The sequence below is a fragment of the Canis lupus genome, chromosome 1 (assembly GCF_003254725.2).
Source record: "Canis lupus dingo isolate Sandy chromosome 1, ASM325472v2, whole genome shotgun sequence".
Classification (NCBI taxonomy): Eukaryota; Metazoa; Chordata; class Mammalia; order Carnivora; family Canidae; genus Canis; species Canis lupus.
Window position 1 is genome coordinate 118,039,797 of NC_064243.1, and position 27,441 is coordinate 118,067,237.

The 27,441-nt window shown below is 56.1% G+C and overlaps 1 protein-coding gene across 1 annotated transcript; it reads right to left on the reverse strand.

The window, feature by feature from the left end:
- Nucleotides 1-1,281: 1,281 nt before the first annotated feature.
- Nucleotides 1,282-27,141, reverse strand: GPI (glucose-6-phosphate isomerase). The gene is given in 19 exon segments (XM_025425179.3): nucleotides 1,282-1,688; nucleotides 1,801-1,867; nucleotides 1,953-2,028; nucleotides 2,252-2,380; nucleotides 3,430-3,506; nucleotides 3,633-3,657; nucleotides 3,659-3,763; nucleotides 4,858-5,010; nucleotides 5,120-5,163; nucleotides 5,575-5,635; nucleotides 16,860-16,913; nucleotides 18,191-18,235; nucleotides 18,731-18,802; nucleotides 19,564-19,710; nucleotides 19,826-19,909; nucleotides 23,974-24,093; nucleotides 25,508-25,576; nucleotides 25,912-26,002; nucleotides 26,927-27,141. Coding segments are annotated over 19 exon segments (1,677 nt in total). The 5' UTR covers nucleotides 27,049-27,141; the 3' UTR covers nucleotides 1,282-1,552.
- Nucleotides 27,142-27,441: the final 300 nt, after the last annotated feature.

Below are 27,441 nucleotides of genomic sequence, written 5' to 3' on the forward strand. Positions count from 1 at the left end.
GCCATCTAATTGACACGTGCCAGTTCCTCCTGCATAAGGCAAGACAGGAGACTTGGCAGCTGGCCCAGAGGAGCAGGGGTCCCACTCCTAAGAGAGCCTTCACGTGAAGCTCAGCTAGGGGCTCTGCCCTCTTTTAGGGGCTCTGCTACCTAAAATTTTTCTCTCTACAGAGTTTTTTGTGTGCTTGCTCTTTTGTAACAGAGGAAGTGCTTCTGATAGGAAAAGACCTTCACTTTTCATCAGCTACATTAAGAACGGAGGTGGGTTGGAGTGTGTAGGTGACGCAGTTGGTTAGGCGTACAACTTGGCTTCAGCTCAGGTCATGATATCGAGCCCCATGTAGGGCTCCGTGCTCAGCAGTCTTCTTGAATTTCTCTCTCTCTCTCCCTCTGCCCCTCCTGCTCATGTTCTCTCTCTAAAAAAATTTTTTTTAAAAATGTAGTGAGGAAAGGAGGGGGGTTACCAGGAGCCTCAACAGAGCCTGACTGTGGAAGAACATCTTTATATCACGTCTGCCAAAGTGAGAAGTGGGCATTTGTTTTTGGAATTCAAACAGAGAAGTGCTAACAATTTCTGAGTATTATCTTAAGCAGACATTTGCACCTGTATGGTCACTTTCTGTAATTAGGATATTCCTAATTAGGGTGAAGGCAGCTGTGATGGTGGGGGGGGGGGCAGCAGGGCTTTGTGAAAGGGGAGCAGTCTTTCTGTCTAGATTCTGTATCATGATCTAGGATGTAGATCCTGGGAGCTCAGCCCTCTAGTCTGCTCATCAATTCTGCTCATTGACTTTTTTGAATAAATTTCCCTTTCTGCCTAGTTGGCCAAAAATATTTAGGATCTTGAATAGACAATAAATGGGTGGTCTGTTCAAAATCCTTTTTTTTTTTTTTTTTCAATGTCTCTCTTAGGAAAGAATTACTTGAGCATCTGGCCAGAAAGATGATCATCACCCCTGATCCAGACTGGGTGTTCACCCAAAACAGATATATTCTAATGCAGCTTTTTAGAATTATCCAGTGAATAGAAGTATACAATTCCTCCAAAGTCACAGGGGTGAGGAGTGGACAAAGGAGAAGGGGTTTGCTTACAGAAGCCAAGTTCCTCTTGTGACTTTGATGGTGCCCCACCCCCCTCCACTCTCTCCTCAAAGGAGCATCCTCCATTCTGGACCTACTCACCACTTACAGTCAAGCCTCCATCAAGGCACATCTCTCCTACTGGGCACCTAACTCGCGTAGAGCACTACTTCTGGAGATGAGAAGAGGCTGAGCCTACAACCTCCTTTGTGGCATCTTTATTTTTCTATCTGGTACACGAACAAAGCGAACACGGTCAGAAATATCAGCTGCACTGGAACACTTCAGCCAATCGTAAAACAGAGGGCACATGGACATGGATGGGCAGGGGTGGCAATTCCAGACCGGCTTCCCCCAAAGGGCTTGTGCTCCAAGCCCGCAACCAGAGGGTGCTCTGGGAAAGACTGTGCAGCGCATCTCTGGTGAGGAGAGACAAGGACCAGTTACAACAGGGACTGCAGCCGGGCATGAGTTTATTGGCTTCTGGCCTCACGCTCCTGCTTGATGAAGTTGATTAGCCCGTTCGTGGAAGAGTCGTGAGAGGTGACTGGGCTACTGCCATCAAGTTCAGGCTCAATTTTCTTGGCCAGCTGCTTTCCCAGCTCCACCCTGCCAGGACAACGAACAAGAATTGTAAGAGGAAGGTTCCAGCATTGCTAGTGAAATCCACAAGCCAACCCACAGGCATGCTCTACCCTCCCCTTGAGGAGCAGCAACTCACCCCCACTGGTCAAAGCTGTTGATGTCCCAGATGACACCCTGAACGAAGATCTTGTGCTCGTACATGGCTATAGAGGTGGCAGATGGGGCACATTAGGGCTCGACCAGCCTTATCCAACCTACCCCAGGCCAGGACCTTCCCTGCTCACTCACCAATCAAGGCTCCCAGAATGAATGGCGTGAGCTTGGTGAACACAATAGAGTTTGTTGGGCGATTTCCTTCAAAGACCTTCAGAAAACACCCAGGAATGTCCCCTGGTTAGTCAGAATCCCCCAATCCTCAGAAGGGATGTGCACCCTGCCCCAGAGGCTGGGATATGCAGATCTGTAGGGACAGTCCCTCTTACCGCGTAGGAGGGGCCAGGCACGCCATAAATCCCTACCCTGACCCCATAACTTTATCTTTCCAATGCCAGGATGCCATCCAAAGACACTTTAGGAGAAGTGCTGACCTTGTGTGGCAACAGCTTCTCTAAGTCCTCTGGACTCTTTCCTGCGGCCTGCAGCTCCTTCCGGGCCTCCTCTGTCGACTTCCCCTTCATCAGGGCCTCAGTTTGGGCCAAAAAGTTGGCCAGGAGGATCTGACAAGAGAGACACCCAGTTCCACTTGGAAGTACTGACTGAGCTTCAGGTAGAGGGGCAGGACTTCCCAGCTGCGGTTAGTTCCAGCTTAGGTCAGGCTGCTGGCCCCCCATGTAGAGTTCAAGTGGAGCTGGGGAGGTGGGGGGGGGGATGACAACAGCAAGTCACATCGGGTGACATAGCAAAGCAGGTAACAACAGTAACTCCCCTTCAAGGAATACCTATGACTTGCCAAAGACCCTGCTAAGAAATTAGCATTATCTTTTTCTTTTTCTTTTTTAAAGAATTTATTTGAGAGGGAGAGAGAGAAAATCCCAAGCAGACACCTCACAGAGCAGAGCCTGACTCGGGGCTCGATCTTATACCCCGAGATCATGACCCGAGCCCAAACCAAGAGTCGGATGCTCAACCGACTTCCCATTTGCTGCTGTGGTAAGCACGATCATGGCTCCATGCCCTTAGGTGGGCCTAATACAATCACGTGCCCTTAGACACAACGAAGATGACAAATGAGTCGGTCAGAGAGATGCAACAGAAGAGGCAGGACAGAATCGAAGCTAGAGAGCACCGCAGGCCAAGGAGGCTTCTCAAAACCGAGAATGACCCCCAGCTGCCATCAAGGAAACTGGACCTTGGTCCTACCCTCAGCAGAGATGCAGTGGAGGCTGCTGGATTTTGGACGCACAGAAACCAAGATAAAAATTGGGTGTTGTTGGGGATCCCTGGGTGGCTCAGCGGTTTAGCGCCTGCCTTCAGCCCAGGATGTGATCCTGAAGTCCCGGGATCGAGTCCCGCATCAGGCTCCCTGCATGGAGCCTGCTTCTCCCTCTACCTGTGTCTCTGCCTCTCTCTCAATCTGTGTCTCTCATGAATAAATAAATGTAATCTTAAAAAAAAATTGGGTGTTGTTTTAAGCCACTGAGTCTGTGCAATTTATTACACAAGAATAGATAACTAGTGTTAGCTCCCGACTAATGCATCGGCTCTTCAATAGTCTGTGTGTAATGTGCGTGAGAAAGTGTGAGGAGAGGCTGGACCGGGCTCTTACCTTGTGATGCAAACCCTTCCTTATCGGGTGCTGGGTCTGGACCGGGATGAGGAAGTCACAGGGTATCATCTTGGTGCCTGTAAAGGGCACAGTGGTCACCCAAGCGCCTACCCCAGCCCATGGGAGCCACCTGCGAGAAAAGTCTCTGCGGGCAGCGCACCACGTCCACTGCAGCACCCCTGCCCAGGCCAGACGGGCCCTACCTTGGTGGATGAGCTGATAGAAGGCAGTGCTGGCCATTGGTCCCTGGCTCCCCCCACACGATGGGGCCCGTCTGGTGGTCCACACGAGTGCCGGACTTGGTGATGTACTTCCCGTTGGACTCCATGTCACCCTGGAACAGGGACAGAAGCCCAGGCCTCTATCTGTAAGTCCTGCTTTGCTTCATGCACCGTGTCCAAATCCTGCCTAGGATGCACCAAGCGTACCTGCCCCCTGCCCTGGGGGTGTCCACAGGCATGACCCTTTTATCTCCCCTCACCTGTGAGGACACAGGCTTGTCGCTTTCTGGCTTAGGCCACTGCAGGAAGGACCCATGGCCAGAAGGTGGATATGGAGGTCTGAGGAGAACCTCCCTAAGAGCAGAAATCAGTCACAGTATCTTTAACTGATATCTTTTTTCTAAGTTTATTTATTTAAGTAATCTTTACACCTCATGTGGGGCTCGAACTCATGACCCTGAGATCAAGAGTCGCCTGCTCTTCTGACCGAGCCAGCCAGGTGCCCCTCTTTAACTGATGTCTCAAGGGAAAGGCTGGCTGGGGTCCAGGGTGTACAGCCTCTGAAGTCTGTCCCGCCAACAAGATGCTGGGCTGTGGGGAGCCCTGGCCCCCTCTTCTGTCACCTTCAGGTGTTGGTGCAAGTCCGCTGTGCCTGCCCAAGGGCTGCAGGGCAAAACTAGGGTCGTGCTAAAGAAACCAGGGACATATGGGGAAGGGCTGCCTGAAACAGAATCTGGACTAAGAGAGGGGCTGCTTGGTCCCCAGGGGTTCTGAAGATTTGAAGGGGTGCAGAGGGCAGGAGTAGCTCAAAGAGGCACCACAGACTGGCTGTGAATTTGCCTCTCTGGAGGGACAAAGGCAGTACAAGCCCCAGGGGTGCCAGCTGGTGGCCCTGCCCTACCACAGGCACACAGAATGGTGGCCAAGGAAGAAATGACCCAGCAATGACCCAGGCTGAGCCAAGCCAGGGCCTCACCGCCCACCACCATAACCAGTCATGCCCCTCCCGTTAGTCAACCTCCGCTAACACGCATCAAACAGATCCTGGGAACGGAGACCCACCCTGAGACTGGGAACGAAAGTGGGCCTTGGCCATGCCCAAGTCGGGGGAAAAGCCACTAGAGGGACAGGAAGCCGGGCACCTGGGCTCCTGGGGCTCCCAGACCCCCCACAGGCTGGCTCCAAGGCCGGGCCCAGCAGCTGGTACCTGCTGGAAGTAGGCAGCAAAGCGGTGCAGGTACTGGTCGTAGGGCAGCATGGCCTGCGTCTCACACCCAAAGCAGTTGATGTACCAGATGCCCAGCAGAGCCAGCAGGACAGGGGCGTTCTTCTCCAGGGGCGTCGTACGGAAGTGCTGGTCCTAAAACCACAGCAGCGTAGGTGGGAGCTGAGCAGCTGCCCGGGAGGGAAGGAAGGGGGGAGCTGGACCAACCAAGTGTCTGGCAGAGAGCGTAAGCCTCAGCACTTACCATCCAGTGAGCCCCTGAGAGCAGCTGCTCGAAGTTGTCAAATCCTGCGACACAAAAGCAGCATCAACAGAAACGGTCATGCCTAGTGCCCTCGTGGCAGTGGACACAGCTTCTTCTGGAACCACGGAGAGGCTGATGTGCGGCCAGAAGAAACAGGACCTGGGAAGACTTGGGCCTACAGAAAGCCTCTCTAACCAGAGTCGGCCCTGACGCAAAGGCAGATCTAACCTCACCTACCGTGGGAACAACAGGACAGCAGCTGGGAGGGGTAGAGAGACAGACCAATCTGCGAACCCCAGAGAAAAGTCAGGCCTGCCCTCCTGACCTGAAAGAAATGATCCAGCCAAGGGCGGAGAGGCCGGCGGCCTATGGGGTCAGAAAGGTGTTCAGGGACAGGAGCCGCCCACCCGACCGTAGACTACAGCACGGTCTCCCAAAGACCGAAACACACTCACCCACGTGCAGTGCAATGGAGAGTCCAATGGCTGACCACAGCGAGTAGCGTCCTCCCACCCACTAGGAGAGACAGGAAAAGGTGCTGAAGAAGGGTCGGCACACCCCGCCCCCCTCCCTCCTGCCACAAAACTTGCCCCCGGGAGCAGTGCTCTTCCACAGGTGCAGCATGGAGGGCCTGGGCCCAACCCACCTCTGGGAAGCAAGACAGCAGGCCAGGCGCTGGCAACTCTGTGCTGACCAACAGGGAGGCTACGGGGACCGATCAGAGCCACAAGACTCAACTGAAGACCTTACCATGGCTGGCCTTGTCTCCTCAGACAGACAGACAGACACACAGACCCAGCGCCTCATACCTGCGCCAGGCCTGGCCTTCTCCTCAGACACATAGACCGAGCGCCTCATACCTGTGCCAGGCCCGGCCTTCTCCTCAGACAGACAGACCCAGTGCCTCATACCTGCGCCAGGCCCGGCCTTCTCCTCAGACACATAGACCGAGCGCCTCATACCTGTGCCAGGCCCGGCCTTCTCCTCAGACAGACCCAACGCCTCATACTTGCGCCAGGCCCGGCCTTCTCCTCAGACACATAGACCGAGCGCCTCATACCTGTGCCAGGCCCGGCCTTCTCCTCAGACAGACAGACCCAGTGCCTCATACCTGCGCCAGGCCCGGCCTTCTCCTCAGACACATAGACCGAGCGCCTCATACCTGTGCCAGGCCCGGCCTTCTCCTCAGACAGACAGACAGACCCAGTGCCTCATACCTGTGCCAGGCCCAGCCTTCTCCTGAGACAGACCCAACGCCTCATACTTGCGCCAGGCCCAGGCTCCTCCTCACACACATAGACCGAGTGCCTCATACCTGTGCCAGGGCCAGCCTTCTCCTCAGACAGATAGACCCAGTGCCTCATACGCATGCCACGTCTGACCTCCTCCTCAGACCCAGCACCTCATACCTGTGCCAGGCCCGGCCTTCTCCTCAGACATACAGACCCAATGCCTCATACTTGCACCAGGCCCAGGCTCCTCCTCTGACAGACAGACCCAGCGCCTCATACCTGTGCCAGGCCCAGATTCCTCCTCAGACACATAGACCGAGGACCTCATACCTGTGCCAGGCCCGGTCTTCTCCTCAAACAGACAGACCAGTGCCTCATACCCACACCAGGTCTGATGTCCTCCTCCGACCCAGCGCGCCTCATACCTGTGCCAGGCCTCGCCTGCCCTCAGACAGACCCAGTGCCTCAGACCTGTATCAGGCCTGGCCTCCTCCTCAGACAGACAGACAGACAGACCCAATGCCTCATACCTGCACCAGGCCTGGCCTCCTCCTCAGACAGACCCAGTGCCTCATACCTGTGCCAGGCCCCATTTCTTCAGACACCGACAGACCTACTACCTCATACCTGTGCCAGGCTGAGTTTCCTCAGAAACAGACCCAGTGCCTCATACCTGTGCCAAGCCCCATTTCTTCAGACACCGACAGACCTACTACCTCATACCTGTGCCAGGCTGAGTTTCCTCAGAAACAGACCCAGTGCTTCATACCTGGTACCAGGATCCACTTCCTCAGACACCAACAGACCAGCATCTCATACCTTGCCAGGTCCAGCCCCCTCAGACACTGATAGATCCAGTGCTTCATACCTGTGCCGAAGCATCTTCAAATACTGACAGACCCAGTACCTCATACCTGTGTTTGGTTGTGGCTCTGTGGGACACTGACAGACCTGATGGCTCATACTTGTGCCAGGCCCCACCTCCTCAGACCCTGACAGACCTAGTACCTCATACCTATATGCAGCCTCTTGCACCTGTGCCTGGCCCACCTACCTGGACACTAACAGGTCAGAATCCACCCGTGCCAGGCTCTGCATCCTCAGACTCCCGGACCCAATGCCCCATACCTGTGCGCAAGCACACTTCCTCCAACGATGAAAGCTCCGGCACCTCCTACCTGGGTCCCTGCCTCCTCAGGTACCAACATAGCTGGGCTTGGCCTTGCCCCTTCTGACACTGACAGACCCAGTGCCTCTCAGGCCAGCGACAGGCCCAGGGCTCAGACCTGATAGGTCTTCTCAGCCTCAGCCCCAAGACGTACCTCGTCACACTTGCAGACTCTACTCCGTGTCACCTACATCCTCAGAAATCCATTCCTGGGCTCCTAACGGCTTCTTACGGGGCACCTACCACATTCCCAGCACAGGCGGCAGCAGGCAGCCCACGGGCGCCCCCCAGACACGTAAGTGAAGTAATCGTGCCAATAAACGTGGAGTGAGATTCGGGGCTTGGGAGAAAGGCACTGCGGCAGTGCGCTCAATGGCAAAGCGACCCCGAAGCGACCCCGAGGAGTGCTGGAGCGCGGATCTCAAGAACGAGCGGCCGCTCCCAGGAAAGCATGGGGGGGGGGGGGGGGAGCATCCTAGAGCCAGCACAGCACGGGCGCACGTCCTGCGGCAAGAGCAGCCTTTCTCAATAGCGAGAGGATGAGGCCCCCCAGAAAATGCTTTAAGTGGCTTCAAGAAGCGAATTGAAATTCTCCCAAGGAGGCTCCAAGTCACTGCCCTCCCAGAAGCCGGGAAGAGAGGCCGATCTTGGGGCATTAGGGCTTCATTCTCTACCAGAAGCCCATTGAGGCAGGTTGGGCAAGAGGAACCACAGCACATTCCAGATGAAGGAAGGAGGAGGAGCTGGGAGGCAATGCTGGAGAACGAGGCAGGGAGCCCCAGGGGTCATCAGGAACACGAGGCTACCCTGGACGGGGAAGGCGGACGACGGACTCCGGAGCTTCAGGCAGACAGGATGAAGGGAAAGAACGAGAGAACGAAGTGTGGCCCAGAGGTTTCTGGCTGGGGGCAGGAGATGAATGGCGGGGCCCTTCACCTGGAAGGAGTCCAGGTGTGGGGGGACCTTACCACACAGACGCAGTCCCAGGAGCCTGACATAGGCTCGCAGGTCTCACCAAACAGACTCAGTTCTAGAAACTGGACTGGCAAGCTGACTCTGGCTGCACCCAGGTCCTTAGACTTCACTCTGGGAAGCCCAGCAATGGCGGCGTCTCACCTGAGCCTGAGGCCCCCACCCACAGACACGGCCTCCAGAACTCCCTCGACCAGCGGCGGCCCTTTCAGATCCCCCCTGGAGAGACGTGGCTCCTCAGTCTGCCCGGCATTCCGGGCCTCACTTTCACCGGTTATAACCTCCTTTCCTCCTCACCTCAGTGACTCAGACCGTCTGCCACCCAGACCCCGTGCCACAGACCACACGTCGGCCCGGCGACAGGGTCCCAGGCCTCTGCACAACCAGGGGCTCCGCCTGTCACGCCTGACCAGGGTACTGAGCAGCTCCGGCCTAAGGCACTGTCTCACGTGATCCTAAGGGTTCTCGAGGCCTCCCCAGGCGGGCCCCGGTCCACGTGCCTACGAGGACTGGGGCCTTCCCTTGCGGACAGCCCACGCCTGGCCCTGCCACCCAGGCCCCTGCCCCGCCACACCCGTTACGCGTGCCTGGGCTAGAGCGTTACCTATTCATTTCACCCAACAAGCCCAGGGATGCCAACCTGTACCTGAACCCAGGGACAGAACCCACCGAAGGCCCCACTTATACACCCCACGTGACTCTACGTTCCTGGACTCCCGACAAAGCCGACACGGAGGGCTTCGCCTGCGAGGTCAGCTCTGCCTCCCCGTGTCCTCCAGGACCTGCCTGCGGGGTCACACGCCTGTCAAGGGCGGGCTCCTCACGGCTTGGGATGCCCCGGGCTCCGCAGACCTGTCTGTACCTGACCCGACTCCTCACACCTCAACCGACACACCCAGGCCCCCCCGCCCCCACCGAGCCCCGCTCAGACTCCGCACACCTTCCGGAGAGACCCAGCGCTGACAGGCCCGACCTCAGCCCCAGCCCTCACCTGAGAAAGGCAGCTCTTCGCCAGTCTGACGTGGCTCCTCCCGTCTTGCCGACGGATCAACGCTACCCGCCGCTGCCTGACCTGGCACCGGCACCTCGCTGGGCGGCCTCAGCTCCGCGACACAAGTACCTCCGCACCTGTGCCCTAGAGACCCCCGACCCCGCGGCAATGTGCTTCTCCCACCCTGGGGCGAACCGGCTCTCCAAGCCTCCCCTCTCAACCCTAAGACCTGGGTCAGCGCACCTGAGCAGAACCATGTTCCAGGGACTTCGCCAACAAGACCCAGGTAGGGATCTCTGGCTCCAAAGGCCGTGCCCGAGAGCCACGGCGTCACGTCGAGCTTAGGCCTCACAGGCCTCCTCTGAGCCCACAGGGTCTGCCCACTGAAGACCCCAGTGCTGCGGGGGCTCGCCCCGCCCAGGCCTAACCACAGAGGTCCAAGCGCACGTGCCTTTGCCTGAATCCAACACCTAAAAGCCAATCCACCTGCGTCAGGCCTCCTCAGACCACCCGGCAGCCCGCTCGGCCTCTGCGCTACACCTCACTTCCCTACCTCAACCCTAACCCCTCAGGTCTCTCCATTACGCTTGGCCAGGTGCCTCCTGGCCTCTGACCCTGGCGCCTCGGAGCACATCTGCGAGGCCAACTCCACCTGCCTCTGCTTGACCCTGGGTCCTGGGCCCACACCTGGCCGGGCAGTGCTGCCCACCGTACAGGCCTGTGGCTCCTCATGGTGCAGTTGGGGGGCCAGCGCTACCTGCCGACACGGGACCCTGGCTCCTCATGCTGTACCTAGCAGGCGAATTCCACCTACCTGTGCTTGACCCTGGCTCCTCAGGCCTCACCTGGAAGGCCAGTTCTACCTACCTGTGCCTTACCTTAGCTCCTCAGATCCTATCTGCTGGGCCATTTCTACCTACCTGCGCTTGACCCTGGGTCCACAGACCATACCTGGAGGGCTACTCCTACCTACCTGCGCTTGACCCTGGGTCCACAGACCATACCTGCAGGGCTACTCCTACCTACCTGTGCTTGACCCTGGGTCCACAGACCATACCTGGAGGGCTACTCCTACCTACCTGTGCTTGACCCTGGGTCCACAGACCATACCTGGAGGGCTACTCCTACCTACCTGTGCTTGACCCTGGGTCCACAGACCATACCTGGAGGGCTACTTCTACCTACCTGTGCTTGATCCTGGGTCCAGAGACCATACCTGGCTAGCCACAGCTACCTACCTGTCTCTGACTCCAGCTCCTCTAACCATACCTACTGGGACAGTTCTGCCTACCTGTGCTTGACCTTGGCTACTCAGACCATACCTGGTGGGCCAGTTCTACCTACCTGTAGGTACACCACCCCTGGCAAGCCAGATCTGCTTACCTGTGCTTGACCCCAGTTCCTCAGACGTTACCTGACAGGCCAATTCACCTATGCATGCTTGACCCTGGCTCCTGATAGACCAATTCTCCTGAGAGATACACTGATAGACCAAGTCCTCCCACCTGTACTTTGGTTCCTCAGACCACACTTGGCCATCTAGTTCTGCCTACCTGTGCTTGACCGTGGTTCCTCAGCCTTTACCTGACTGATCAGTTCTAAGTACCTGTGCTTGATCCTGGCTCCTCAGACCGCACCTAGCAAGCCAGATCCACCTACCTATGCTCGATCTTGGCTCCTCAGACTTCACCTGACAGGCCAGTTCTACCTACCTGTACTTGACCCCGGCCCCTCAGACCGCACCTAGCAAGCCAGATCCACTGACCTATGCTCGACCTTGGCTCCTCAGACTTTACCTGACAGGCCAGTTCTACCTACCTGTGCTTGACCCTGGCTCCTCAGACCACATCTGGTGGGCCAGTTCTACCTACCTGTGATTAACCCTGGTTCCTCAGACCTCACCTGAAAGCCAGATCTGCCTACCTGTGCTTGACCTCAGTTCCTCAGACTTTACCTGATAAGCCAGTTCTACCTACCTGTGCCTGACCCTGGCTCCTCATGCCTCACCTGGCAAACCAGAACCACCTACCTGTGCTTGAACTTGGCTCCTCAGCCTTCACCTGACAGACCAGTTCTACCTACCGGTGCTCGACCCTGGCTCCTCAGATCCCATCTGGTGGGCCAGTTCTACCCATCTGTTCTTGACCCTGGTTCCTCAGAGCTCACCAGGAAAGCCAAATCTTCCTACTTGTACTTGACTCCAGTTCCTCAGACTTTACCTGATAGGCTAATTCACTTACCTATGCTTGACTTTGGCTACTCACATCATACCTGACAGTCCAGTTCTACGTACCTGTCCTTGATTCGGGTTCCTCAGACCTCACCTGGCAGGCCAGATCTACCCACCTGTGCTTGACCTTGGCTCTTCAGACCTTACCTGGTAAGCCAGTTCTACCTACCTGTGCTTGACTGTGGTTCCTCAGACCTCACCTAGCAAGCCAGATGCCTACCTGTGCTGATTTCAGTTCCTCAGACTTCACCTGATAGGCTAGTTCTACCTACCTGCGCTTGACCCTGGCTCCTCAGACCTCCTTTGGCAAGCCAGATATGCCTACCTGTGCTTGATCTTGGCTCCTCAGACCACACTTGGTGGGTTAGTTCTACCTACCTGTGCTTGACTCTGGTTCCTCAGGCCTCACCTGGTGGGCCACCTCTACCTACCTATGCTTGACCCTGGTTCCTCGGATCATACCTTGTGGTCCAATTCTACCTACCTGTGCTTGACCCTGGTTCCTCAGACCTTACCTGGCAGACCAGCTCTGCCTCCCTGTGCTGTATATTGGCTCCTCAGACCGTACCTGGCAGGCCAGTTCTACCTACCTATGCTTGACCTTGGTTCATCAGACCTTACCCATGCCAGCTCTGCCTACCTGTTCTTAACCTTGGCTCTTCAGACCTTATCTAGTGAGCCAGATCCACCTACCTGTGCTCGACCCTGGCTCCTCAGCCTTCACAGACAGGTCAGTTCTACCTACCTGTACTTGACCCTGGCTCCTCAGGCCTCACCTGGTGGGCCAGTTGTACCCACCTATGCTTGACCCCGGTTCCTCCGACCTCACTTATCAGGCCAACTCTGCCTACCTGTGCTTGACCTTGCTTCTTCAGACTTCACTTGGTGGGCAAGTTCTACCTACCTGTGCTTGACCCTGGCTCCTCCAACCACACCTGGCAGGCCAGATCTACCTACCTGTGCTTGACCTTGGTTCTTCAGATCTTATCTGGTGAGCCAGTTCTACCTACCTGTGCTTAACACTGGGTCATCAGACCTTACCGAGGCCAGCTCTGCCTACCTGTGCTTGACCCTAGCTCTTCCAACCACCCCTGGCAGGCCAGATCTACCTACCTGTGCTTGACCATAGCTCCTCAGACCTTTCCTGATGGGCCAGTTGTACCTACCTGTGCTTGACCCTGGCTCCTCCGACCTCACCTGTCAGGCCAGCTCTGCCTACCTGTCTGTGCTTGACCTTGCTTCTTCAGACTTCACCTGGTGGGCGAGTTCTACCTACCTGTGTTTCACCCTGGCCTCTCCTGCCACACCTGGCAGGCCAGATCTACCTACCTGTGCTTGACCTTGGTTCTTCAGACCTTATCTGGTGAGCCAGTTCTACTTACCCATCCTTGACCCTAGCTCCTCAGACCTACCTATGCTTGACCCTGGTTCCTCAGATCATACCTGGTGGGCCAGTTCTACTTACCTGTGCTTGACTCTGGCTTCTCAGACCATACTTTGTGAGCCAGTTCTGCCTACCTGTGTTTGACGCTGACTCCTCAGACTACACCTGGCAGGCCAGATCTACCTACCTGTGCTTGCTCCTGGCTCCTGACACTATACATAATAGGCTAGTTCTGGTTACCTGTATCTCCTCGCAGTTGCTTACATCTCATCCAAGTTCGGCTCCTACTTGGGCTCAACTATGACTTTTTAGATCTCATTGGACATACCTAGTGTTATGAACATCCCTGATCTTGGCTCCATAGACCTTACCTGACAAACCCTGCTGTACTCACCTGGGCTTAACTCATACTGGCAGCCCCAAGAATATAAACTCCTACCAGATACAGACTCCGTAGACCTTACCTGAGAAACTCAATTCCATATACCTGTACCTGACCACAACTCATCCGCCTTGCAAGACAGCTCTACAAGATATGTAGAGATGCAGTTCTATCTGCGTACCTTGACCTTAATCTAGAGATCCAGATCTAGTCACTTGTACTCAATACAGGCTCCTGAGATCTCACCTGAGGGACTGAGCCCTCTCCTGATTTCACTTCAGATCCTCAGAGATCATCTAAGAGATAGAGTTCTTTCTAGATCTGCCTCCTTAGGCCTTACCTGACAGATCTGGTCTACCTACCTATATCTAAACTCAACGGTGAGACAAAGTTGAATGAACCTAACCAGGGCTCTTCAGGTCAACTTACCTATGCTCACCCTTGGTTTCATAGATGTTACCTGAAACACTCAGCTCTACCCATCTCAGCTCCTCGGGTTCAGAATACAAACCAGAGCCTGACCTTAGCAATTTAGACCTTACCTGTTTAAGACCCAAAAGTACAAACCTGAATTTCACCTCACCCCTCAAACCCCACCTGACAGATCTGTGTTCTACATACCTAAGCCAGACATACACCTTCCAGGTGCATGCGGTTTCCCATCACTCCAGCTTTTCAGTCTTTCCCCAGAGGACCCAGGACCACCTCCAGGATCAACCTGGCATCACCAGAACCGCTAGATGTCACCTGAGGACACAGTTCTCACCTGGACCCAATCATGTATTTCTAGTCCTCACTTGTCAGACTCTGCTATGTCTGCCCTTCTCGGCTCCAGTGTCCTAACCTGAACAACCCCCTTCTACATGTGCGTGCCTCATCTTGGCTCCTCAGGTCTCCCTAAGAAACCTAGTTATAAACACTATGTCTGATTCCAGCTCCTAGGACCTCAGGACCTCAGACAAGATCCTACAGGCCACCGCTGGCGGACTCCACTGTCCAAACCTAGCCTGAACAGACACTCCCCTCAGGCCAGACACTCCTGGCTGCTTACCTCAACCTGAGGGAAAACTGGTGGGAACCTCTTGGTGCTGAGAGACTTGGGCCTCGGACATCTCACCCTGCAGACGTGATTCTCTAAGCTTTTATCTACTCTGAGCCTCTCAGACCACATCTTACCAACGTGGCTTCAGTCCTTCACCTGCCCCCATTCCCTACTCCTCACCTTTTTGTAACTCAGCATATTCCTACTTTTCACTCATCCGGGCCCCTTGGGCCCCACCCCAGCCGGAACCCGGTGCCAGAACCTTGGGCTGGTTGTGGGTCCTCAGAGGCCTCTGCAACCCTGGAGCTTTGCTTATCACACCTGGTCAGGATGCCAAGAGCCAGGTTGCTGACACGGCTCAGGGGACTTACCTAGGTTTGCCTAATTCTGAGTTTTAATCACCTCACCTGTGATCAGACACCCATTACCTGATACTTTGCAGAACCAGTCGGACAGACCCCGATGTAAGCACCTGTCCCACACCAGAGACTTCCAACTCCCAGATCCAGGTTAGTCTCTATACAGGACTCTGGCTCCACAGGCCTTACTTGATAGAACCATCTCGAAATACCTGTGTCTTCCAGAATTCACAGCCCTCATCAGTACCTTTACCTGTCTTGGCTCCTCCTCGGAACTCACTTGTACCTACCTTGGCTCCTCTTCAGACCCCACCAGCCAATGTTAGCTCTCCAGTGACTGCTAGCTCTGGCTGACCCCGAGAACCCCCACAATTCACCATCAGATCTCTGCTTGATCCTGACACGAAGCTACCCCATGAATGACCATAACTGACCAAACCTCACCACTTATATGTCCCCGTGCCAGACTGGCCACGTCTCATCTTACCTCAGAGCCACCACAACATCCCTATGTCTGTCCTGACCCTCCATCTCACCTGAGAGATACTAGCTCCAGAAATTTCACCTGCCCCTGGCTCTTCAGATGTCACCTTCTTGATTTAAAACAATATACACATCCTTAGTGACCCAGACAGGTCCTCCTTCCAGCCACTGCATATGTGGGTATGCCCAGCCCGGGAGGCTGTCACGGAGGCCACCTCAGCCACTCAGGCCTCACTCCCCGGGCCCAGCCCCATGTTCCTGTGCCCAACTGTCATTCCCAGGCCTTACCTGGGAAGCCTAGGCCTCACCCTAAGCCGCACACCCCCCCATCATGTCGGCATGCTGGGCAGTTACGGGCAGTGAAAACCTACACCAGGTTTTGGCTAACAGGAGACCCCCCTCATCCCTGACCACCCACTGTCGAGGCTCCAGATCCCAGAAAAGAGGTAGAAGGTGCCTTTCCTACTTTGAGACATGCAACATTTGTTAGAAGCTGCCCAATCTCTCTCGACCAGGGTTCCTCATCTGAGCCACAGGACGCAGAAAATGATTTGAGTGACTTCTCAATTCTTCCAAGGATGGTACATAATTAGTCCCATTCTAGAAAGAAGTTAACTCATTACACACAACAGATGCCTCAGGGCGTTAGGGCTTTATTTTCTCCCAGACTCCAGGGCCTTTAGGGTTTTCAAAGGCGATTCCAGCTGCCGGTACCACCACCGAGCAAACAGCTTCCAGTCTAAAAGCCTGGAAACAGCCCCAATGGGAACGCCCCCAACTGGACGATGCCCTCGTAGCTGCACCTGCCAGTGTCACGTGTTAGATTAGCGCCCACTGCCCCCACACCACAGCTCGCGCCCCAAGCGTTCCCTGCATCCCACAGCCGGAGCCCTTCTCCCACCAGGGCCATGCTCAGGCAAGCCGCAAGCAAAGGTCCTGCTCGCTGCTTGGCACCAGCTGTGGCTGGAGCAGAGAGGAGTCCGCGACCACCCGCCGCTAGACCAGCCTGCAGCTCGGCCACTCAGGCACGGTTTGCTCTGCGAGACGCCTGACAAGGGCCCATGCAGGCCCCAGGCCTGGCGCCTCCTCTCTGCCACCTTCCAGCTGCTCCTGACCGGGCCTGCCCCGTCACACCTCCTGCCTCACCCTGCCCCTTGGCCTTTACAGACTGAGGCGGCAGTTCGGAGAAAGGTCATCGCTGAGAATAACTCACAACCTCAGTTTAGTGAAGGCGGGTAGGGGTGGCTCCAGTTACCCCACAGTGGGTGCTGCTGGGCAGGCACCCAGGGGAGTGTTAGCCTGGCCCTGCAAGCTCAGCCCGCCCGCGGTGGAAATGGAGCCCTCATCCTGACCTCTAAGCCCTTCCCAGAGCCAGACATGCAGCAGGTACTCAATAAATGTTGACCTGACCTCGCAGGCCCCTCATCTGTGGCACGGTGGTCATGCCTTGACATAGGACACATAATTCACCCAGCGCAAGGAAGTGCTTTTACTTACATCCCAGAACTCGAACATGTTTTGAGGGTCAATCCCAAACTCCTTCACTTTGGTCTAAAAGGGGCAAAGGCAGAGAAGCAAGAAAACCTATGTTAGCTGGACGAGAACAGGAGCTCCAGGGTGCCAGGTGTCACACTGTCCAGGCTATGGACAGATGGGGGCAAGGAGGGAGCAGCCTGTCAGTCCAGGACAGGAACCAGCAGCTGCCACCCCCAGAACTGGATATGAGGCTCTCAACTAGCAACAGCAGCGGCCTGGGGCCTGTGAAGCCCTCCTGCTGAGGGAGGCTACACACCCAGTGCAATGACCCGGGCCCACAGGCTGCCCTGCAGGAGCTACCTCCTGGACCTGTCGGGGTGCAGACACTGACCTATCCAGAACATATGGGTGACTGAGCCCAGGGCTGGAATCTGAGCAGAGCAGAAGCCACCTCCAGGCCAGGTGTCACACAGCCAAGACACCAGTCCAGCCCTTCCAATATGAGAGGTGGTGACTCTACCCCAGGAAGCCTTTAGGAGATAACCAATCGTACCCCTCAGGGGCTCTGTCCCCCACGCACACAGGGTCAGCACCCCCTTGTGCGGTCCCTAAAGAGGAGACGCCCTACCAGCCAGCATGAGCCCTGGCAGGAGGCAGATAGTGTCGTGAGGTTAGCCAGCCGTAAGATGTCCTCCCGTCTCCCCTCCGTGGACAGGTCAGCACTGGAGGCAGAGGCGGGGGTTGGATGAGATGGGAGGGAGTGGATCGGGACAACCTGAGTGGGGTTCCAGCTCTGACACAGCCCACGACACAGCAAGAGCTTGCCAGGTTTGTTACTCCGGGCTCGCAGCTGCACCCCGCCCCTCTACCCCACCCCATCCCTCGCACAGCCTCAGGCCCGGCGGACTGCGAACTGGCAGGCAGGAGACCGTGTGCTCATCCCGGCCTCACTGACTCATGCGGTCACTGGGCAAAAATCCTTTGCTGGGGCCTAGCCTCCTCATGTAAGAAATGGGATGCACCCCAGCTCCTACCCCATATACCCCATGAGGGGCAAGGCCAGTGGCAAGGTAGTAGAGGCCTGTGGAATGTTCTGGATATCAGTTAGGCCTGCGAGGCGGACACAGCCAACAGGATCCCTCCTTGGAGGTGCAGAGATTTCATGGGAGGATGCAAAGAGGACAGTGTGCAGCTCACATCCCTCACAGCCGACAGATCCTTCTAGGCCATCAGCCGAGCCAAGATCCCCAGACCCGTGAACCACAACCGGACCTGAGTATTCTGATAGGCTGTGCCCTTGACGTGATCTGGGCCCTCCAGGAGGATGTCCAGGAGTCCACACGGGCACTTACCGTGTTGGTAGACAGGGCGACAAAGTGCTTCGCGACTGCAGAAGGCTACAAGAGACACAGCCAGGTTACACCAAGCCATCCTGGGGGGCACCCGAGGGTAGGGAGCCTCCCATCTCTATACCAAGGCCCTGGGTGGGACTGACAATGCCCAGTCCTTGGCCCTGTGGCAGTTAGAAGAGCCCCCTGTCAAGGTCAGGAGGACAGAGGAGTCAGAGCCCATCCTCCCTCACAGGCACACAAGGCCCGGGATCCCTCCCTTGTAAAGTAGGTGTGGCCCGGGGAAGAGGCTCCTCCGGGGCCCGGGGACCTTCAAGTGCCTTCAGCACGTCAGAACAGGTTCTGGCACAACTGACATGTCTGGGACCGGCAGAGCCGAATGTCTTAACTGGAAAGGACAGGCGCCAAGAGAGGTGGCCTCCTGCCGCCAACTTCAGGAGGAGACAGGGCTGCAGCATTAGGCTTGACCACTCAGGTGGGTGGGTGCCCCCCCGCCCACCCCTCCCAGGGCACGCACTGCCCACTGCCCACCCCAGCACTCACATCCTTGGCCGACAGGAGAAACCATTCCTTCGCCGTCTCCGCATTTGTAATGGTCTCCTGGGTGGTAAAGGTCTGCAGCCAGAAAGTACAGCAGTCGGGCCCCAGCTCAGGGTCAGGGTGGCCTGGAGCCAGGGCTCAGTGGCAGAGGCCATGTGGGCGCCTGCTTATCACAACCAGGGACAGTCACCCCATATAACCTCCCCCCACCTGTCCACAAAGCCGGGGGTGGGGGCCTGGAAGTAGCAGTACCATCATCCTGTGATTTCCAGGATTTCACAACCAGAGGAAGAAGAATCCGAGTACAAGCCACGACCCCCACTTGCACCCCACTCCTCCACCAAAGATCAGAGGCCAGAGTATCTTGCAGGAAAGGGGTTGTGGCCATGCCAGGGGCTCCCTTCAGCCCAGGCTGGAATTCTTTTTTTTTTTTTTTTCCAGGCTGGAATTCTGAATATTTTATGTGCACTGATGTGAAGTAACAGGGCATAAATAACAACAAAACCCTTACACTGTTCTGGGCATGGCTCTGGGATCAGAAAGGAGCAGATATTAAGCACAGATGCATCAGAAAGACAAGAACAGCTCCAGGCTGGGCAGAGATCCCATAAAATAAAAGGATGTGGCCCTAGGATGAAGGTTCTAACTGACTGATCAGGGCTTCCATCAAGAAGGCTGACAAGGAACAGCCTGAGGGCAGCTGTGCGGACCTGATCCACAAAGCATGGTGCGCTCAGGAGGTCCGGCACCCCGACAGTGGCAAAGCCTCCCCCGCCCCCGTCCCCACCCCCAACACGCACTGGGCTGGGGAGCCAGGCCAGGTCAGAGGCCTGTACCTTGGAGGCAATGATGAACAGAGATGACTCAGGGTTCAGGGCGGCCAGGGTTTTGGAAATGTGGGTCCCGTCGATGTTGGAGACAAACCAGACCCGGGGTCCTCCTGAAGAGTACGGCTTAAGGGCTTCAGTCACCATGAGGGGCCCCTGAGAGGGAGACAGGGCATCAGAACACAAGCTTCCAGGCCCCACAGAGGCCCCACCCTGGAAAACCAAGGCTCTGGGCTGGACCCCCACCCCATCCCAAGGGAGTCCTCCTCACCAGGTCAGAGCCGCCAATGCCGATGTTAATGACGTCCGTGATGGGCTTGCCCGAGTACCCCTTCCACTCACCGCTGCGGACGCGCTGGCACAGAGCAAGGAGATGCGTCAGCCCAAAGCCCCGAGTATAAACTGCTGCTCAAAAGCATCCCTATACCTCAGGCCCAGCGTCCAGGTGCTCGCAGGGGCCTACTGAGACCACACTGGCAGATCCCTGCCACGCTCACCCCCAGCCAGACTCTATTTCATCATTGGCAAAGTAGGGGTCACCCCCACCTCTTCAGAATTCGCAGAACAAGGGTGAACTCCCAGCAGAACCTGACATGTAAGAGACCAAGAGACGTGAAATGCCAGCTACTAGGACTGGTCTGTGCCTGAAGCAGGCTGGGAACACTGCACAGGTGCCCGCACACACTACCTTTCAGAATGAATGAAGGCAAAGCCCAAAACTTTGAGAAATGATTCCTAACCACGCAACCGCCAACAGATGTCCTGCTGGATCTCAGAAGTGTTCACACCAATGACTCTCGTGTTCCTCCCATTCCCCTCATTTTTTTTTTAAGATTTTATTTATTTATGGGATCCCTGGGTGGCGCAGCGGTTTGGCGCCTGCCTTTGGCCCAGGGCGCGATCCTGGAGACCCAGGATCGAATCCCACATCAGGCTCCCGGGGAATGGAGCCTGCTTCTCCCTCTGCCTGTGTCTCTGCCTCTCTCTCTCTCTCTCTGTGACTATCATAAATAAATAAAAATTTAAAAAAAAAAAAAAATTAAAAAAAAAAAAGATTTTATTTATTTATTCATGATAGACACACAGAGAGAAAGGCAGAGACACAGGCAGAGGGAGAAGCAGGCTCCTCGCAGGGACCCCGATGTGGGACTCAATCCCAGGACCCTGGGATCACGCCACCAGCTGGAGGCAGACGCTTAACCGCTGACCCAGGCGTCCCTCCCTCCCCTCCTCATTTTGAAAAGGAGTTTCCCTATGTTATTTACTCTACGCCTACCTCACCGCTGTGTGTTGGGTATGCAGCATGTCAATAAATTGTGTAAATAAATTGTTTACTTCACAAGTCTTCACATCAAAAGGAAGTGTGTTTGCGTTGTCTTAAAAGGAAATGCAACTACTATACCTCTCCCGAATTTATGTGATGAGACTCTTGTCTCCTGGCTGATACTGTAAAGGGATATGGCCTTAGAAGGTGAGGAGGACATTCTCCACGTGGAAGGAACATGAATCACTAGGAGCCTGAAGGCAGACTCTGTAGCCAGCTTCTAAGCTGGTTCCCAGTGGTCCTCACCTCTTGGCATTATACTGGTGTCCTTGTGCTGTCCCCTCCTACCTTGATCAGAAGTGACCTGTACAGCCCACAGGGTATTACAGAAATGGCAGATGTAATTTCTCGTGCTAGCTCAAGGTAATAAAGGACCTTATGGCACTCTGTCTTGCTCTCTCTTGGATCACTCATTTGGAGAAATCAGCTGTCTTGTTAGGAGGACACTCAGCCTCTAGAAAGGACCACAAGGTAAGGAGCTAAAGCCTCCCAAATGCCAGCACTAGTTGCTAGTGAGCCATCTTGGACGCAGATCCTCCAGGCTCCAACCATCGAGCCCTCAGGGGAATGCTAACCTTGGCCAAAATCTTGTCTACAGCCTTTGAGGCCAGAAACAGCCAGCACAGCCACTGCAAATCCTGATCCACAGAAGTGTTGATTGTTGCTTATAGACGCTAAGTTTTGGAGCAATTTATTCTACATCGACAGAAAACTAGTATATATATCTTTCCCCAAACCAGTTACATGCAGCAACTTTTTTTTTTTAATAAGGCAATTAATTGCCATGAGAAATTTTCCATCAACGCAGAAATAAAGTTGGTCACTTCTTAATCCTTAACGTCACCATTCAAGTTTTGTTACAATAAAGCATCCCAGAGAAGAAAAATTATAGGTCTTTAATAAGATTATACATACCCTTTATTTGACCAGATGGGGTTTTACGACATGCCAGTTTGCAACTATCATTTTTAACGTATCCTGAACAGCGCGGCAGGTCAATGTAACCACAGCTCCCTAATACCTAGTGGCACCTGAGACTACAACATATGAACATAAACTGATTTTACTAATCAATCCTCTGATAAATGGACTCATGCTGTTTGTTTTTTTAATTAAAAAATAAATATTTTTTAAAGATTTCTAAGTGGGACGCCTGGGTGGCTCAGTGGTTGAGCGTCTGATTCGGCTCAGAGCGTGATCCCGGAGTCTTGGGATGGAGTCCTGCATGGGGCTCTCTGCATAAAGCCTGCTTCTCCTCCCTCTTCTTATGTCTCTGCTTCTCTCTCTGTCTCTCATGAATAAATAAATAAAATCTTAAAAAAAAAAAAAAGGGGGGGGATCCCTGGGTGGCGCAGCGGTTTGGCGCCTGCCTTTGGCCCAGGGCGCGATCCTGCAGACCCGGGATCGAATCCCACATCAGGCTCCTGATGCATGGAGCCTGCTCCTCCCTCTGCCTGTGTCTCTGCCTCTCTCTCTCTCTGTGACTATCATAAATAAATAAATAAATAAAAATTAAAAAAAAAAAAAAAAAAAGACTTTTAGGTAATCTCTACACCCAACATGGGGCTCAAACTCATGATCCTGAGATCAAGAGTCATATGCTCCAACAACTGGGCCCGAGGGGCGCCCCAGGCTTAGGCTGTTTTTGATTTTTGCCACCATCCTTAAAATCCTGGTGAACATCCTCAACCCAACCTTGGTAAACTTCTAAGAGCCCAGCCATGGAGAGTGCTCCTTACGTGCAACTGCGGCCACTCAGTAGCTTTTTCTGAACTATAAATACCCCATCAGTCTGAGTCAGGTATCCTGCAGCCAGCTGTAAGGGAGGGCTTTCCTGGAAATAGCTTCCCAGACGGCCAGGACCACACTCTCCACACAGCAGACCTAAGAGCACATGCTCGCTGAACAGAACACTGGGCTTCTGACGCACGTTAGCTCCACCACTCACCGCTGATGCCCAGAAAGGCCCTTCCCTACATCCAGAGCCCATCACAAGCACCAACCACTGTTAAGGGATGTTCTGGAATCCAGACTCCCAATGGGATGCCTACCCTTCCTCTCCTTGGAAGTCCCACTCACTTGGCTGTCAGGGCTCCAAGACTGATGGCCAGATCACTCCTGCCATCTGAGTGCCATCTGAAATGGCTCTTAGCCAGAGCAACGCGACTTGGACCTGCCACAGGTGGGGGCCGCTGCTCTCAAGGACAAGCTGATCAGAGCCCAGAATGTCACTCCCAGAGCATGCAGAGCCCATACGTACAACACGCACACACACATACACATCACCCCTGTACCCTACCCTACGCTTGAGGATGTCCACTAACCCTTGCAGAATCACCCCTGGGACAACAGACACTGAGGCAACAGTGGTTGATGTGGGGAAATCTATAGCTGGTCTCTGAGGCAACCCCTACACCCTCACCCCCCAACAGGAAAAGGGGGCACAGTTAAGTGCATCCATCAACATGGACACACAGACATTTCTTACTTATTTCTAAGTATAATCAAGCTACAGAAGAGCAGGTAATAATGAACCCGTGTGCGTACACGTGTGCAGATGTGTTTCAAAGAGACCAATGTACGTATGCATGGCACACGCACAGGAAGCTTTCAGAAGACTTCACAGGAAACGCTGTTATAAACGCTGCCTCTGGAGAGCTGGCTGTGGGGATGATCAAGGAAATGTTAAAACATCAATTTTATTTAGCTCTAGCCTAGAAAAGGAGGGTGGATCACTAAAAAGATCAGAAAAAGCAAAAGAGATAGATAGATAGATGATAGATAGATCAGAAAAAGCAAGTCTCTCCTCCACTATCCCACCACTCTGGGTGGATCACTGCCCTGGCCAGACTTTCCCCACGAGCCACGGGCGTCTAGAGTTCAGCAAGGAGGTTGCTCTGTGGCCGCCAGCCGTAGGTTCCCTCCCCTCAGGGGCAGGGAAATTCCCTCAGAACAAGGGGCGATCACACAGAGCGCCTCCAGTGAGGCCATGGGTCCTCTCCACGCGGAGTGGAGGGGCGGCCCATCAAGGCGCTCAGATTCCCAAAGGCGTGCACACGCACAGCTGAGGGCAAGCCCAGTGCACAGCTGCTTACCTGGCAGAAAGACTTCATCTTCTCCAGGACCCTGTTGACCTCCGGCATCACATCCTTGCCATCCACCAGAATGGGTGTGTTTGACCGGTTCCGCAGGGCCACATGCAGCACCGCCCGATCCTGGAGACGACAGTCAGTGTGGGAAGACCCTCACCCAGGGCAGCCACGCCAGCCGGGGAGGGTCGGGAGTCAGCCCTTCCTCTGCTGGATCCACCAGCCCCGAGGCCTGGTAACAACACCTGGTACTGAGAATCCACCGTGTGCTTATGGGAGCAGGGGGCAGGCACCCCAGGACCTACAGGAGGCAGGGCACGTGCCACTGCCTTTTGTGCTGACAGCCACAGGGGAGGGAGCCCAGGAGAAGCTCAGCACAAGGCCAGGGGGCCCCTAGGTGTTCAGGGCATGAGAAGCCAAGAAAAGAGGACCAGAGTGAACAAAGGCAGAGAATGGTGACACTACAGGGCAGACACAAACAATAAATGGCTTCAGAGCACCAGGGCTCATTAAGGGCAGTCTCATCTTCTCCAGGAGAGTACACCTGGCACCTTCTAAAAAGCACCCCCAGCCCCTTGGATGTGGAGCAAAGCAGGCAACTCAAATGTCCCTCATCAATGAGCCCCATGATGCGAACTGCCAGAAACCACAGGCCTGTGACAGGTGTCCAGAAGCTGGCCTCGTCGTGTGAGAGCAACAGTCCCATCAAGCTGAAGCCAGCAGAAGGGCCCTTGAAGGAAACAAGTCTCAAGAGCCCAGGTGGGTAGGCAAGGGATGGTGTCTGGACTCCAAACTAAGCGGAGGCCCACTAAGGGGGAGAGCTTCATGCCACTCTGCCCACCCCCTGCCCAACCTCACTCCTGCCTCACGTTCCATAGGAGAACGCGCTCCTCCAGGAAGCCCTCGACTGCAGCCTCGCTCAGCCTAGCCCAGCAGCGAGATAGGCTGAGTGTGAAACCTGTCTCTTACAGATGCGACGTCTTAGATAAGTGACTTGCCCTCTGAGCCTCGGCTACCTCGTGTGTAAAAGGAGGATGCCAACCCTGTGAGGAAGAGACTCTGAGCGCTGGGTGATTATCACACCTCCAGGCTTCCACAGCAATCAGGAACAGGGCCCGCAAGCCCTGGCCTTCCCGCTGCTTCTTACCGACTCCTACCACTGAGGAAGCTGGGCTTATGTCCAAATTCCTGTCTTCACTAATAAAACTGACAGCAAAGACAGATCAGAGTTAAGTTCTCTAAAGCAGAGTAGCCTGGAGAAGCTGCCTTCCTGCAGGCTGGAGACGTCCTCCCCCTAGGCAGACCCCAGGAGCCATTCTGGGCTCACCAGATCCACACAGCCAGTCCCAGGGACGATGCACCCCACCCGCCGCCCTGCAACCCACTCAAGGAAATAGGCTCTCGTGCCCCTTGTGAAGCAAAGATGTTGCTTAAGAGGAGTGGTGAAGACACAGTGTGATGCTATCAGCCAGATGGACCCCAGAGGGAAGGAAGAGGCCCTGGAGGGTATGCAGATTCTGCTGTCCCCAGGCCAGCTCACCTCCGTGAAGTTGATCTTCTCGCCACTGAACATGCGCTCCCGGGCAGCCTCCACACCCCTGGACTTGGCCTGTGAAGAGGAGATACTAAGGCTTGATCCTGTCCACACTGGCGACCACGAGCCCAAGCCACCAAGCTCTGGGCTGGATGCAGCACCCAGTGGGCCTGACAGGTGGCTGCAGCCTGGTGCCCTCCCCCACCGTCTGTGCAGGAGCCCCTGGGCGGCTGCTCCGATCCTGAGCCAGGGGGCAGGAGCCCAGAGCCTTAAACGTCGGCACAGAGGCACGAACTGAGGTTCACTGAGAGGAGGAAATAAAGCTGCTCAAGCACCCGGGGGCTCCCAGGAGGCCAGCTTGCCTGCCAAGCCATGGGTCACAGGTCAAGCCCCTCAAGGCACAACATTACCAGGTCCACCAGCATCTGCATCACGGTGTCGGTCACAAGGTTCTTGGAGTAATCCACCAGAATATGCCCATGGTTGGTGTTCAGGTTCAAGCTGCAAAAGGACGGCAGAAGCCAATGACCACACCCCAGCTCTCCCCAACCTATTCCCTGACCAGCGCTGCGGACAGGAAAAAAAAAAAAAAAAAAAAACACCCTCCTTGAGCCACGCCCCAAAAAAAGCCTCAGCTGCTCTGCACAGCGGTGGTGTCTGTCACCGTCTGCCCCCCAGGCTGACCTGCAGCAGCAGCAGCAGCACAGTGACCCGGACCATGGTCACGGAAGGGAGGCGCAGACCCTTCCCGAGGAGCCATTTCTCTGCAAGAACCGGGAAGACAACCCGGGGGCCCTGCTCCCGCCTGGCCTGGGGGCGGGGGGGGGGGGGACCGTTCATTCCCTCCCAGAGCTTCCACCCGGCGGCGGCGACTCTCGGGGAAGGCCTCGGAAGGCAGGGCTGGCCATGGGGCCTTCCAGTCCGGAGCCGCAGACCTCCCCGCGCCGGTCCCCAGAGCACCCCGAGATTCCTGCCCCCCCCCCCCCCGCGCCAAGATTTCCTCCACCGGGTCCCGTTGCATTTCCTGGTCGCCGTCCGTCTCCACGCAGAGCCTCTTTCGCAGAACTCACGCCCCCACATCTGCATCCTCCCCGCAAGCCCCGCAGGCCCGCGCACCCCGATCGCACCCGCGGGGGGGCCCTGCCCACAGCCGCGGGGGGGGCCCCTTCTCAAATGGGGGGTTGGGGGGGCGACGGCCCCGCGGAGGAGCCCGCTTCGTGACTAAGCAGCCCGGGCTCCGAGCCTCCGGCGAGCGCGCGGCCCCCAGAACCTCCTTCAAGGAGGCGTCAAGGACGAACCGAGGCCTGGGCCGGGCCCCGAGGCGTGGCCGGGGGCGGCCGGGGACCTCCCCCCGCAGGGCCCCGGGGACCCCCGAGCGCGCCGCCGGCCTGCCCCGCCGCCCCGCCTGCGCCCCGGGGCGCGCACCTGAAGCGGTTGAAGCGTTCCTTGTCCCCCTCGAAAAGGCGGCGCAGGTTGAGGTCAGAGCCCTGCTCGCGATGCCACTTCTGCAGCTTCTGGAACTGCGGGCTCTGGGTGAGCGCGGCCATGGCGAGGGCAGCGGGGCGCACGGGCTCCGACCGGCTCGCGGGAGGAAGAGGGGCGGGCGGCGCGGCTGGCGGGGGCCCCGAGCAAGGCGGCCTTTATGGCGCAGGCGCGGCGCCCGCCCCGCCCCCCGCCCCCCGCCCTCGCCCCGCCCCCCGCCCCGCCCCCCGCCGTCCGCGCCCTCGGGGCGACCTTGGCGGCGGCGGCGGCGGCGGCGGCGGCGGCGGCGGCGGCTCCCGGGCCTTAGCTGGTCCCTCCCTGCAGCGGGTCCCCGTCCGCCTGGCGCTGACTGCGGTGAAGCGGCCGAGCTCCCCACGCCCGGGCCTGCTCCCTTCGGCCGTTCGTTCACGCCACACCTTGCACGTCCCGGGTCGTGCTCCGGCGTCGCGGGTACAGCG